Here is a 14250-nt window from a genome sequence, read left to right as displayed (position 1 = left end):
ACGGACCGGAAGGGAAGGATATTGCAGCGTACCGGGAAGTAAAAAAAAAATTATATATTTTTTTTTATATATATATGTTTATTTTTATTTTTATATATTTTAATGGAATGTACGTTTAAATGTCATTCATCCTGGTTTGTCTGCTGTATTTAGGTTGAAGATGTGTTCAGGGGCCGCAGCAAGAAACTAACTTTAGGATATTTAATTTGAGTTTTTTAATATTATAACTTTATATTATAAGTTATATATAACTAACTTACTTACTTTTATTCAGTTTACTGTTTGTTTAAGTACAAATTATGTTTCAAAGACTTCCCCAAAACTGCCTAGAACGGGGTCTCAAACTAAAATTGGCATGTGTTAAAAAAAACATTTTTGGTGGAGAAATACTTAATGTTTAATTTATAAATATATTTATTAGGTTTTTAGGTCCTAGTATCTCTGCATATTCTATCATGTAAATATAGAGGCCGACTAATTTAAGTATTTAAGTATAATATGTGTGTCAGTCCAATACAGTAGCTTAGGACAGGGTTGGGTGTTGAGCCTAAGTCTTTAAATGAAAAAAGAAATATATTTAGGGGCTAGTTTGCACAAAATTACATGCAAATTATCACATGTCCATGTTTTGGTCCCCCTTTTACACCATAATACATCTATGAGTCTCACAATTAATCTTAGTATTATAACAGATCCAAACAAAAACAGTCCTCAATACAAGAAAACAGTAACATTTTTCACATTTTACTTTTTTATTGTAATCCATGGGGCATAATTACAAAGGTAAATGCATGCACACATGACTGAGCATCAATCAAGCCTCAAGTCCAATATGAATCTCAAAATCATTATGTGTCATGCAGAATATGGACTGTGTGTAAACCTCTACATTGTCTCACTTATTAGACAAAAAACATAACGTACACAGAAAAAGTGAATTGAACAAACATTCATGCGGGTCTACGCATTCAATTATCCAACATTACTCTGGTCTATTGTCACTTTTCTTGCCATATAGAAGTTCTTACACACCATAAAACACCAAACCTTTGTTTATACATTCCCTTTCCCCTTCTCTCAGACCCCAGAAATAAATTATCGCCTTGAACAGGCACGCCCAACAAGAAACAACGTGTAAATACTGTAGGTGTGCGTCACTGTGCTATCTATGTGCTTTGTATATGTTTTTTTTTTTGTTTGTTTACACACTACATGTATTCATCAAAGCTAGAACCAAAACACTGCCGACATGCATCTGAGCTGACACAGTCTTTCAAACACGAAATCAAGAGGGTGGGTGACAAAGAAGTGAACTGGCTTATTATTATTATTTTTTCTATGGCAACTAGCTCCAAACCTGCACACAGCATGCCACACCACCGACCAGTACACCCTTCCCCCTGCAACCCCTCCAACTGTCTCGCCATCCCTCCATCATCCCTCCCTCCGCCTTCAGGCCGCTGACCTCAGTAGGTGAGAGAAGAGGATCACTAGTGGCGGCAGATGTCTGCAAAGCTAAAGTGTCTCATTGCACGCTGTCCAATTTTACTTCTCTTGCTCAACAATCTTCGTCTCGTTCATGTACTGGTCAATCAGGTGTAGGGGCACTCCACGTTGCATGAGTTCGTAGAAGGTGAAGCCTCCTGAGGGACAAGAGGAAAAACTCTCTTATAATATGGTTGGGATGGACAGATGCAGATGTGGAAAGTGAAAAACAGAGAGAGGAAGGAGAAGGAGGACGAAGAAAGCTAAAGAGCAAGAGGCTAATCAAGCAAACAGAATGCAAAGGAGAGAAACTAGGAGTTCACTGGAGGAGAGTGAGAGGGGAAAAGAAGAACAGCACATGTACGCAATCCACACTCAGTTTGTAAACTGGCATCTGCTCAGACTTGCAGTACTAGATGCATAGTTGATGCCACTGAAATAAAATACAGGTCCAAGCACACACTGTCTCTAGTCATCCATAATATGCTAACAGTGGTGGAAGAAGTATCCTTTATTAAGGTAAATGTATAAATACTGTGGTTAAAATGTACACTGTTACAAAGAGTGTTAAACTTATTATTGGGCACTTTAGACTCTAAAAAAATTATAATTTAGATGCTTATCACATGTTTTGTGTATAAAATTTTAATCTGCCTAATAACTAGTACTGACAATACAAAAATAAGAACAATCTCCCACTGTAATGTAGTATAAGTATAAGTATGAAGCTGCCAAAAAAAAACTAAATTAATATTTTGATGTAATACACTTATTTGTTTTTCTATTATAACTTCCAGGATTTTCCTATGGTTGCCATGGACACATATGAACTCTCTGCAAGAAAGCAATTAAGCGTACTAACCAAAATGTCTGAATATTCCTGTAATTACAGTATTCCAGTAGATGTACTTGCTTTCCGCCACTGTGAGCTAAGGGACATTACAGGAACTCTTTCCTACTGTGCATACACACCTTATCACTCAAACAGAACACAGAAAATACATGGTGTTAGTAGGCTTTGTTTGGACACTGTATGATTTTATTTACCAACACAGCATAAAACTCCACAGATGCTTAGCAAGTTTGCAAAATGTTTTACTCACCTTATCTGTGGCACAAAATACATGAGAGGTAGTCTTTGAATGCACACCATTTCATACCAACAATCAATTAAAATATTCAACGCAGGGTTGTTAAATTCAGCCAGCGAAACAGAACTGGGGAATAATTTGGAGAATGTTGTCGTGCAAACCTTTTTTCAGTAATGCCCAATTTCACATTGTTCTTTCTTTGGATCTTGCTACAGTCCCAAACGACTGAGAAAAGCGAGGTTACAAAGCTGGCTGAAAGATGCATAATGAATGACATAAGCTTCATATGTCAAAACCATATGAAAGCTTACCTTTTATGAGAACATACATTCACAATTCTTGAGTTTGGACTGGGGGAGAGAGAAGAGAAGAGGGGTTAACAAAATGTTTACATGGAGTTATATGTGTGCACCAGGACATACTGTTGAGTTATTACTGAACTCTTTTATATGAGGAGTTAACTGTGTGGCATAGAGAAGACACTTCTGTGGAGAATAGTTTAAGACGACACAAAAACATCACAGCTCTATATGTTATGCCTACTGAGGTGTGACTGGTGACAGACTGTGTGCTGAGGTGGTGTGTTGTGATGATGAAGATGACCGTATGGACTGGACTGGATAGAGTTGTGTAAGGAGACGGGGGATAAACGGCTACTTGTGGTGGTGATGGGGAAAGTGTCACCAGATATTATGTGCACTGCACACAAATGATATGAAACAGATAATTAATATGTCATTATTTAAAAATTGTCTTGTCCAGGAGCCGGTTGCACCAGCTGTTCATAAGCTCAAACTTCTTAACGCAGGTGTCGCATCACAAAATTAGAATGGGTTGCACCAGACAAACTAGGTCGTACATCGAAATTAGTACAAAATAATTACACCCAATAACTGCCTGGTGTAACAGTTAGCTAACTGAGGAACAAGGAGCCTAAATTTTATGCTGATTCTGGCGGCCCCAGTGGACAAAAGCGGTACTGTTTCGACTGCCTTGTTTAATTGATTTCAAGGGGTATTTGACCCAGTGATAAGCATTAGGAATAACAATATAGAAATTGCCTATTTTTCTCTTATAAATAAAACCTCAAATTACAAAATGTTATGCTAATAGCATTACCCTAAATTACAAAATAACATTGGCTAGCTTAGCATAGTCAGATCTCCCACTCTGAACAAAATGAATGCTACAAACTAAAACACATATTTCCTCATGTGTATAAATAAAGTCTAACTGAGATTTGTTAATGATTTGCAGTTATAATTTGGCCTCCTAAAGCTGTTATTTTTGGCATTCATTTTAGAGCTTATGATGCTACAAAGACTTGTCTCCTAGCAACCCATTTATTCCTAATGTCAACTAGTAACAATATTCCTTCAGTTTTAATGGTGAACCGGATTTAGTATATCACTAGAAACCAGCCAATAGTTACTCAGAACTTCAGAGGGACTTTACACACAACCGTAATAATGGATTTACGAACAGCTGGTGCAACTCAGTCAGATACTTACGTCCACCGCCTTTGTGGTCCGCCCTTTGGTAGACTGTACACAGTTCAAACACGATAGTACCCCTGTAGAGTTGGTTTCCCATAATCAACTCTGCTTCTTTACACTCATTACAGAGTGACAATTTTGATTAAAATCCACTTCTTCATCTCTTTTAGATAAAGAAGCAAAGATCAATGATGAAGACAATGTTGAGAAGCACTACTAAAGAAATTAAGAAATAAAACTAGACCGGCTTTGGGAAACCAGACTCAGATACAGACGGGTACCCAGGGAGGCACTCAGAGCTTACCTCCTGGTCCACACTGACCTTTGACCTCCAGCTTGCAGTCCACTTGGGCCTCTCCCAGGTCATTGATGGCCTTACAGGTGTACAGACCGCCATCATAGGGGCTGGGCTTCCTGATCTCCAGAGTACATACTCCCTGGTTGCTAAACATGCGGTAGCGTGGGTCGTCAATGATAGCTATCTTATTCTTCATCCAGATCACTTTGGGCTGCAGTCAAACAACAGAAATGTCAACAGCATTAAGATGTTAATCCAGCAGACAGAAAGTGTCCTCATATAACTTATTGGAAGGGCCATTCTGGTTTAATACAACTTGGATCTTAATTTTATACTTTTGGCCATTACACGTACACGTAATTTGCTGTCAGGTCTCACTTGTAAAAGAAACGCAAGCGGTCAGGTGATCAGGTTGTATATACAGTATATGGCAGCCATTTATTGTTAGTCTGAACCAGTTTGACTGCCCCTCTTTGTAAATCGAATTCCCCGTGAGTGCTCCCAACAATATCACTCAACTGTTACTGTAATCTAAATGCTTATTTTAGTCTTTTTGCTGCTTAGTTACATTTAGTGCCTTCATTGTGCATTGTGCAGGTCAGCCAGTAAACTGTGATGGAAAGTTCTTCGTCAAGTTTAACTAACTGGGGGTTTGTAAAAAACTGTACAATCATCCGAGTGCTTTTGCTCTTTAGTGATCTCAGTAGTTAACTTGGTGAGCACAATATTATTAATATCAATAGGAATCATGGCCAAAACTAACCAAGTTCCATTCCAAGTTGCAATTAACTGGACAGATCCTCCAAAACGTTGATAAAATATTGTCTTTAAATTGTTTTTCTGCAAACTTGGAAGAGAATCAGTCCTCCAATACAACATAATCCCAATAATCTACACATTCTCCCACTTACCCTTGGGTTGGCACGGACACTACAGTTGAGAGTAGCATTGTAGCCGGCGATGGCAAAAGTGTTGATCAGTGGCTGCGTGAACTTTGGCGCCTCCTTGAAGTCGTGGTCGTTATAATCGTGCGTTTTCACCTGCAAGCCTGTTGGGGGAAGGGTAAAGGAATGGGGTTGTGCATGATACTGGTGCTGAGCGGTATCATGTGGGGAATTCCCTATGTGATGAGGGAAAGACAATGTTTTTTTGTTTATCATCGGCTTAGTTTACAACACCACTGTTTAAAGGGCTGTCAGTCAAAGCCCTGTTAGATTTAAAAGTGAGGCTGTAAATTCAGGCTCACTTTAGGGCGTAAATCATCACTGACAGTACCTTTCAGATAACAGCTGTGGAAGAAATAGTCAGCAAATGAAACAACTTTATTGACATTTTCAACTTGTGAAATCTATGAGATCTGTGACTCTCATCAGATATTATAAGTAATCATTTAAATGAACGAGAGCACAACTATCCCAGACCCACCCCCTACGTACAAACATTCACTCACTGATAGGACAGTCAATGTTACCTTCTTTGACGATGAGGGCACTTTTTTTGGTTTGGGTTGCAGCTTCACTTAGGCCACACGTGTTCTCTGCAAAGATCCTGAAGAAGTACTCGTTCCCAACCACAAGCTCTGTGATAGTGATGCAGGTGCGGTGGTAGTGCTCAATGCATGTGTACCATTCCTATAAAGCAGATCGAAGCATCTAAATATCGAATACATATCATTTGCAGTTTCAGTTTAGTGTATTTTGTAAAACTGATCTTCTACCATTGTCTTCTTGTCTGCTTTTTGAATGGTGTAGCCTGTTATTGGGGAGTTGCCGTTGTCTTTTGGGAGAGTCCAGACCAGAGCTACATTTCCTCCCCAAACATCTTCAATTGTCACACACTGAGGAGGCCCAGGTAAGTCTGACAGTCAGAGAAAAGATAGTGAGCAAGCAGTTTGGTCCTCTTATTATGATTTCAAGAGGTAGTTGTAATGATAATGAAAGTATAATAGTCCTTTTGTTTAGGACATTGTTGCTGCAGGCTTCACCAAGATAAATTCTACTGCCTTTTTTTTTTAAGAAAACTAAATTCAGATTCTCTGCAAGAGCAGGGTCCACTCACTTACCTACGATTTGTATGTCAAGAATGGCTGTGTCCACATGGTTTTCAACCTGTACAGTCATCTCATACTTTCCAGAGTGGCTGCGTTCGGCTTTACGGATAAAGATGATGCTGTCGCAGTCTGTGTTACGGATGCTGACATGTGTAGGCTCTATGGGCTGGCCCTCCTTCAGCCAGGTGACCTTCGGCCTGGGTTTGCCCTGCAGACATCACACAGTGTTAATTATTCTGCGCAGAGACACTGCGAATATCGATCAGGGGACATTGTTGCTTTACCATAAATGGCACAACAAGGTTGACTGCTTCTCCAACTCTGCGAGTGTATGTCTGCTTCAAGTGTCGGGGGACGCGGATCTTGGGTGGTTCTGAGGAGATAAACAATAAAGTGTGTGATTGAGGGATTAGTCTAGATATCTTTTTATTGAATATATGTTTCTATCTTTTCCTTCAAAACAATTTACTTTTTAAGTTAAAGCAGAAAAGTTCATGTTCAAACGTATTTATATTGCATGTGTCAAAAAAATACAAAAGCAGTTCAAAGAAAGGAAGATATAGCTCACCAATAACCTCTTTGACCAGGATAGAGTGCTGAAGGGTCCGTGGAGCACTGGCTCCAGCAGCATTGAGGGCTTTGACTCGAACTAAGATTTTACAACCTGGACTCAGACCAGTGATGGTGTACTTAGTCTTCTCTGTCAGTTCCTTGTTGGATATTACCCAGTCATCAGCTGTAGGCAAAGAAAAGTTTGTAAGCATTTGTTAAGAGTGTTCACTGTATGTTCAAATTTAAATGTCTGTGTCATATCTACCTCTGCTATAAATAAACACTTTCGAGCACAACACATTAAAGCAGCAACAAGGACCTTTAATTTTTTTGTTGATTCTGTGTGCAAAAGCAGTAGTTTTTCCACCGTCCCTTATAATAAGGTTTTCTGATACCCTTACAATTTCATTGCAGGCTATCTTTGTGTGCAAAAGCTCAGAATCATCCGTTGCTGGACGTGTCTCTAGAGTGACCAATAGTTTGGATTGACGACCAATGATTTCACCACGTTTCTCTCACAATTGTAAACTTTAGAAGATTTGTTGTCTCACTTCCTTCTATGCAGTACTCCACCAAGTATCCGTCCAGACCAGCAGCTCCAATGGTTTCAGGGGGACGCCATTTTACGGTCACAGAGGTGTCGGTGACATCATCCACAACCAGCATGGTGGGCTCACTGGTCACAGCTGAGTGGAGATAAAGGTTTTAGAGATCAGAATAGGTCATAGCCATCACTCCTCATTTAGTTTTCCAACAGTGGGTATGAATGAGATCGGAAAACATCCATTTTGGCAAGTCATGAACACGTTAGCAAGGCGCCTCTGTCGCTGGCTGGTATGCTATCCATCTCCTTGTCAGATCCCATTAGTCCCTGCTCTTGCTGTCTATTCTTGTATTCTGAATCATATTTAACTCCTATTGAACCCTCTGACAGACCTGATCTCCTAAATCTCTAATCCGCAGATGATTTGGCAGCCATTATAAAGACATATTTAATATCCTCTAAAGCTCCTGCGTGTCCAGTGGAGGTCACAGTCAAAATGCTTGGGATGGTGGGGTATCGGGGAGGAACAGCTGCATCGGCAGGGTACCAAGGGCAGATCATACGTGCACTGTCACCGGCCCACTCTTTGGAATTTACGCCATTATTATGAAACGGTTGTTAGATAAACTAAAGCCTCGCGTAATACTTTCTTGGACAGATAATTGGCAGAAACAGCTCAAAGGCCAGAGTTTAGAGTGCTAGGTGGATATTAACTGAGACATTCAGGCTACTCACCGAGAGGAGTAAAGGCTTTGGATGGTTCACTGGGCTTGGACACACCAATGGCATTGACTGCAAAGATCCGGACTTCGTATGGCACTCCTTCAATCATCTTCTTGGGTTCGAATGATGTTTCTTTGATCAGGTCAAAGTTCAGTCTCATCCATCTGGAGCTCTGTTTCTTCTTTCTCTCCACAAAGTAGCCTTTAGAGGACGGTGAATAAGACGGTCATTTAACACCAACACATAAATCTAAGCTGTGGTAATAAGTAGAATGCACCATTTACCTAAAATTGGTGAACCTCCATCATATTTTGGCGGTTCCCATGCCATAGAGCACCAATCACCGCCCACCACTGGGACCAAGGGAGCCTCTGGAGGATCAGGGATGTCTGCAGACAACACAAGGCCAGGTTAAGCATTCAAGAAACAAAGGTCAGTAATTCTACACATGATCTTTTGATTTAAGTGTTTTTTTGACCACTTACCTACAACCTTGATTTTGACGCTGGCTGTGGCTTCACCAGCCTCATTCTGCAGGACTATCTTGTAGTTGCCACTGTCCTCCCGCTCTGTGACTTCAATTGTGAGGCTGGTCTGGTCGCCATATGTTTCAGCTCGGACACGATGACCCGACTCAAGAATCACCTAAGACAAACAAGACAGAAAAAATTACCAGCTGCTTTTAAAAATTAAAGTGCATATTTGTGACCAGTTTTTAAAGATTTATGTCTTCAGAAGGGATCACAGGGCTTGGACCTGAGTGCCAGAGACAGGGTAGGGAGGTCGGTAAGTACTTTGGCTTTGGTCTTTCTTTGGATTTGTTGACAGTAAAAAAGGATTATCCTTCAGAGTTAAGACTAAGAAGATTGAATCTCACCCTTTCTCCTTTCATCCACACCACCCTGGGTGCTGGTTCTCCACTGATGGGGATCTCCAAGCGAAGTTTGTTTCCTGCCACAATTGTGACTGTGTTGTCTGGGAAGTTCAAGCTCTCTAAGTGCACCCTTGGTGGGTCTGTAGAAAATGTAATTAAATAAAAAATATTAATTCGAGGTGTTTTTAACATGTTGTCAAGATATAAAACCAAATCCATAGAAGTATATGTTGTACCAATGATGTGAAGTTTGGCCGAGAGGCTCTGTGAATATCCCTCAGGTACAAAAGTGTAATCTCCTGCATCATGAAGGGAGCTGGCCTCGATTTCGAGACGATGGACCCTGGAAAACCAAAATGATGTTAGTTAGCATTGTGTGGAATTGGTTTTGATTGAACAGTTTATAACATAGATTACATACTTATTTCTGTGTATGATGTTGATGCGGTCATTGGGCTGGATCAGCTGTCCATTCCTGTACCAACGACCTGGGACGTTGCCTGGGTAAATCTCGCAGTGCAGCTTGATGGGTTGACCCAACATTACAGTTATATCCTGCAGGTCCTGGTAGATCTTCAGTGGTTTCACTTATTGATAGTATGAGATAGATATGAACAGAATAGAGCTAATTATTAATACTGATTCCTTTGAAAAGCATGCAAACAAAGAGAAATTATGAAAGAGGCTGCTACTCACAGTCAACCTGCACGTGAGCCTCAGATGTACCACCAGAAGCCATAACTGAGTATGTGCCAGTGTCCTCCCTGGAGGCGTCATCAATCACCAGGAAGTGTTTAGTTCCTTCAGACTTAACTCTGTATCTGGAGCGCACTCCTGTTGGAACCTCAACACCATTCTTCATCCTGAAGTACAAGGAACAAACAAAGCAAAAAACTAAAGAAAAGCTGAACAAAGACATGAATATATCATTGTTACATTAACAGTGCTATTTAAAGGGTTACCTTGATACAGTAACTCCCATCAAAATCATTTCTATAGCTTTATCTTATGGGTTCATTATTTCATAATAATGTCACAAATGTTTCCTGGAAAAAAATATTTAAATTTGAGCTAATTACCGTACTGGGAAAATAGAAAAAAAACACTGAAGACATTAAGTTTTGGTGAGTTGTGTTGAGTTTAAAATCATCTTCTATAAAGTACACTACATATTGATAGAAACATTGTAAATTTGGTTTACTTTCAGTTGACCTGCTGAACTGACTAAAAGATTCTCTAGGGTACACTTCAGTGAAGAGGAATTAATTAAGAGGAAGTCACAAAAAAACAAAGACGTTGCCATACCTGTTCTTCAACATACTTTTACTAGTGTGCTTTTTCTTTCACCTTACTATGAGGTTAAACATATTTTCTTTGGCCTTTCCTTTGTTCTGACAAACAAGTATTTAGTTCTAGTTTGAGTAATAAAGCAACCTGTGACACAGAACTTGGTGATGTGCAATAGAAAATGATTTGTCCAGGCTTAAAGAAACTTCTAATCCTTTCAGTAAGTTATTTATAATATATATAATTATGCCCCTCATTGAATCTTTAAATGCTTTTAGAGTCTTACCATTTGACTTGAGCACCTTCCTCTGACACCTCGCACTCCAGCTCAATCCTCTCATTCACTGTGGTCTTCACAGGCTCAATACCTTTAACTATCTTTATTGGCAGCTCTATAAGACAAGAGAGGATGAAGAAACTGAACAAGCACGGATACACAATAACAAATCTGCAGCATGTCTGGTCATATGCATAAAATAAAGATGAGTTAACCGAGATACCTTTAACAAACAGCTCTGTGGAGCACTTCTCATCTCCCGCAGCAACAGAATAAGCTGCGTCATCGTTAATGGAGCAGTTGTTGATGACCATAATCCTTTGTGTGCCCTTATGCTCAAAAATATACCTAAACAGGAAGTCCATTAGTCACATCACTCTGTCAACTACACTACGTACATGTTAATGTACAATAGTCCCAAGATAAGGATCGAAAAAAAGCAAAAGAAAGACAAAGTTGTCACAAAAATGGTTGATCTCAGAAACCAAAAATAATTCTTCAAATCAAAATGATTTGATTATGATCAACATGCATCAAGTGCACTTCACAAATCTAAGGGTCAGGCTAGACAGGGAGGGGTGGGATCACACAAAAACTCTGACATAGAGAAGGAAGACCGACTGGACAGATGGACTTACTTCCTTTGACTTAAGGTCACCAGTTGAGCCAGAATAGGACCGGAGAACAGGGTGTGTACAGGAAGTGATTATGGCAGACAGGAAGGAGCACAATGATATGACAGACAGATAGAAAGACAGACAAAGACAGAGAGACATCATGCCTGGAGGGGTATATGTAGTCGTCAATAGTGTCAAAAGAGACAAAGAGTGTTTTATTGTGAAGTCTTCGGACCAGGGAGCCCTGGAGAAAATGCCACAGGAGACCAAAACCAGAAAACAGCAATAACCTCCCAGATGGCTTTAACTTTGCATGGCTTTGAACAGAAGTTTCATGGTTAGGCATACAATTTATCTAGTTTACAAGTCTGTAATCTCTTTTAATTCAATATATAGTCTGCAAGAATATAGATAATGCTATGTAAGATATACCCTATTGTTAGCCTTAACATGCAAAGAGTGATGTGCTACCCTATTATAAGATATACATATATATGAAGTGGATGAGCTTAAAGCTTTATTAGATGATTTTTGAGCCACTTGTAGGAAGTAACAACACTAACCTTTTAGCAACTTTTAGGTTAATATGACAAACTATCTGGAGTCATGTTTCTGGCCACTTGTGTAAGTGAATGTAAGTGTAACTTTTCTGTAGCTCTATTTTGCTCTCCACCAACTATTGTGTAAAATAGCTGGACCTTTAGCTGCTAAATGCTCCACTGTGTTCACTGGTAACTTTGTCTATTTGTGTTTGGTGCTGGGAAGATAAAGACAGTAGAGATTTTTTGAGAAAACTAATCTGATGAGGGCGGTGAGACTGAATCATAACAGTACATTTTCGGGGCTATAAAACCAAAACAACAAGATTAAAAATGCTAAAATGCTCTGTAGAGTTGGGTGATAATTCTTTGTGGGTTCGTCACTCTAAGTGACATCTTTCACACACAGTTAGTTGATTCATTGTCAAAATATAAATATTAGTTTGTAGCAGCTTTAAAGTTTTAGCTTTTTAAAAAACATTCCTTTTTACAGGGATATATAACATTATTTTCACATATTCCTGTCTAGTATACTGTACACCAAAGTCTTACAAAATACCTGCAAAACACAAAAATAAATAATAATAATAATAATAATAATAGGATTGTTGTTGGTAAGATTAGAGTAGGAATCACTTGTTATTACATTATCTTCATTAACATTTACTATGTGGTTTAGCATATTAAATTTGTTCCAAAGCCAGCCTTGGTTAAAGACCTGTGAAGAAGGTACCACCTTTTTCCTGTACAGAGGAAGACATACATAGTTAATGGCAATTAAAGACAACAATTGACATCATACACCACATTTACACCCAAATGTAGCTCTGGTGCCTTTTCATATAGCCTTGTGAATTCATAATGTTCCTAACGTGTGTGTGTGAGACTGTGTGGAAACTGATCAGAGCCACATTAGAGTCGAGAGAACGTTATTTGTTCACTGTCAATGGTTCACAGTAGAGTGGGCTGCACATGAGGAGGACCGCAGTGTAAAATTGTGAAGGTGATGTAAGGTTACACTAGAAATACTGTCTTAATAAGCCACTTTTAGGTTTTAATATATTTCTGTGGAGGTATTTATTAAAAAGTTGCACATGTGATATGCTTTTAAGCTCAAATAAAAGTGAAAAGTGGACAAAGACTGAGTGAACCTGTGTGGTGTAAAACATGTGAACCATTGTGCTTTTGAGTGGTGACAAAATGAAAACACATAATACCAGCAAACTGGTAAAGAAAGGCGATGGCCCAAATGAAACGCATTTTCTTTTTTAAAGATGGGTTTCATTTGGGGAGTGTTGACGGGGAGAAGATGCAGAAGATAGAGTGAAGAACATGTGGTTACATACTTAGGGGTGGGTCTGATTTCCTGTCCGTTCTTGTACCACTTCAGCTCAACTGTGGGGTCGGCAAGATCCACCACCAAGCGGATCTTTCCTCCTTTATCCACCTGATAAGCTGGCTCCAGTTTCTTTGCAAAAGCTTAGAAAGGACAAGTCCCAAAAGAGATCATTAAAGGTCCATATGGTCCTTTTAGGATAAACACCGAGATTGAGATTCCCTTTTGACCAGACATAAAGACTAGTATTGCTCCAATGCAAGTTTACCTAAGGAGCACATCCATAATTTGGTAAAACCCTGATTACCTTCGCTTTTCTTCTCCTCTTTTGGCATCTTCTTCATCCTCCGCAGCAGACCCCTCAAATCTGTGATGCCGTACGTAAAGGCGATCTTCTCATACTGATCTGGTCGGGCATTCTTCAGGATCTCCCACACATCGACCTCTGGGGTCTCATCCTGCTGTTTCGGCTCCCTAGTGGTGCCGGGCATGAGGGAACGATATGAGGGTAGTAGTCATAGGCTGGTGTTTGCAACGTGTCCTGAGGAACTACTCATTAACCTCTGGAATAGGGGACTTTTTGAGGCATTGGTAAGGTTAGGACATCACCCTTAAGCTTTACAACACAGTTTATTTTACTATTTTCCTTAATTCCTCCCCTTTTTCCTGCCAGAGTGTTCCTCAGGACATGTTACACAAAGGGATGGGCATGGTGTGCTCTCTATGTCTGTGCTGACATCAGCTGGAGTCAAACGTATTAACTGTAACTGAGTAGAAGCAATATTAACACAAAACACAGAGGTAATTTGCTCTGAAGTTGTGGAGGGTTAATCATGTCTGCATGTTATTTTTCATGTGTGAATCCACCAGGATTTAATCGGAAGTGGTTGAGATAGAAGCATGACGCAAAAATAAGGAAGACTTAAAAGTTAGAGCACAGTTCCTTGACAGCTAGCCTAAAATGATCTCTTCTTTATAAAAAAAAGGCAGGAAGTTATCTACAGTATAAAAAGAAACAGAAGAAATATACAGGGATCACTGAACACCAATACACTGAACCAACGGTTCCCAAACTGCTTTT

The 14250-nt window shown here is 39.6% G+C and overlaps 1 protein-coding gene across 8 annotated transcripts in view; it reads right to left on the bottom strand.

Moving 5' to 3' along the window:
• Positions 1 to 733: 733 nt before the first annotated feature.
• The window catches only part of mybpc1 (myosin binding protein C1), a 29999-nt gene continuing 16482 nt past the window's right edge, over positions 734 to 14250 (bottom strand). For 6 of the 8 annotated variants that reach the window (XM_035677130.1, XM_035677149.1, XM_035677167.1 and 3 more), the window contains 22 exons: positions 13477 to 13643; positions 13180 to 13312; positions 11316 to 11324; positions 10901 to 11025; positions 10687 to 10792; positions 9810 to 9976; positions 9535 to 9700; positions 9350 to 9456; positions 9117 to 9253; positions 8725 to 8884; positions 8524 to 8628; positions 8252 to 8440; positions 7524 to 7658; positions 6989 to 7156; positions 6705 to 6793; positions 6433 to 6628; positions 6088 to 6227; positions 5842 to 6001; positions 5282 to 5418; positions 4395 to 4581; positions 2888 to 2926; positions 734 to 1643 (listed from right to left, as the gene is read on the bottom strand). In XM_035677130.1, the coding sequence (XP_035533023.1) occupies positions 2907 to 2926; positions 4395 to 4581; positions 5282 to 5418; positions 5842 to 6001; positions 6088 to 6227; positions 6433 to 6628; positions 6705 to 6793; positions 6989 to 7156; positions 7524 to 7658; positions 8252 to 8440; positions 8524 to 8628; positions 8725 to 8884; positions 9117 to 9253; positions 9350 to 9456; positions 9535 to 9700; positions 9810 to 9976; positions 10687 to 10792; positions 10901 to 11025; positions 11316 to 11324; positions 13180 to 13312; positions 13477 to 13643 (2803 nt within the window). In that variant the 3' untranslated portion in view covers positions 734 to 1643; positions 2888 to 2906. The remainder of the gene's footprint in view (positions 1644 to 2887; positions 2927 to 4394; positions 4582 to 5281; positions 5419 to 5841; positions 6002 to 6087; positions 6228 to 6432; positions 6629 to 6704; positions 6794 to 6988; positions 7157 to 7523; positions 7659 to 8251; positions 8441 to 8523; positions 8629 to 8724; positions 8885 to 9116; positions 9254 to 9349; positions 9457 to 9534; positions 9701 to 9809; positions 9977 to 10686; positions 10793 to 10900; positions 11026 to 11315; positions 11325 to 13179; positions 13313 to 13476; positions 13644 to 14250) is intronic. The other 2 variants (XM_035677138.1, XM_035677160.1) reach the window with 1 other exon arrangement.

This window comes from Morone saxatilis, unplaced genomic scaffold (genome assembly GCF_004916995.1).
Source record: "Morone saxatilis isolate NCDOM2014 unplaced genomic scaffold, NCSU_SB_2.0 Contig10, whole genome shotgun sequence".
NCBI classification, from domain to species: Eukaryota; Metazoa; Chordata; class Actinopteri; family Moronidae; genus Morone; species Morone saxatilis.
The sequence above is the reverse complement of the archived record's forward strand: the minus strand, read 5'-3'. Positions and strand labels throughout refer to the sequence as shown.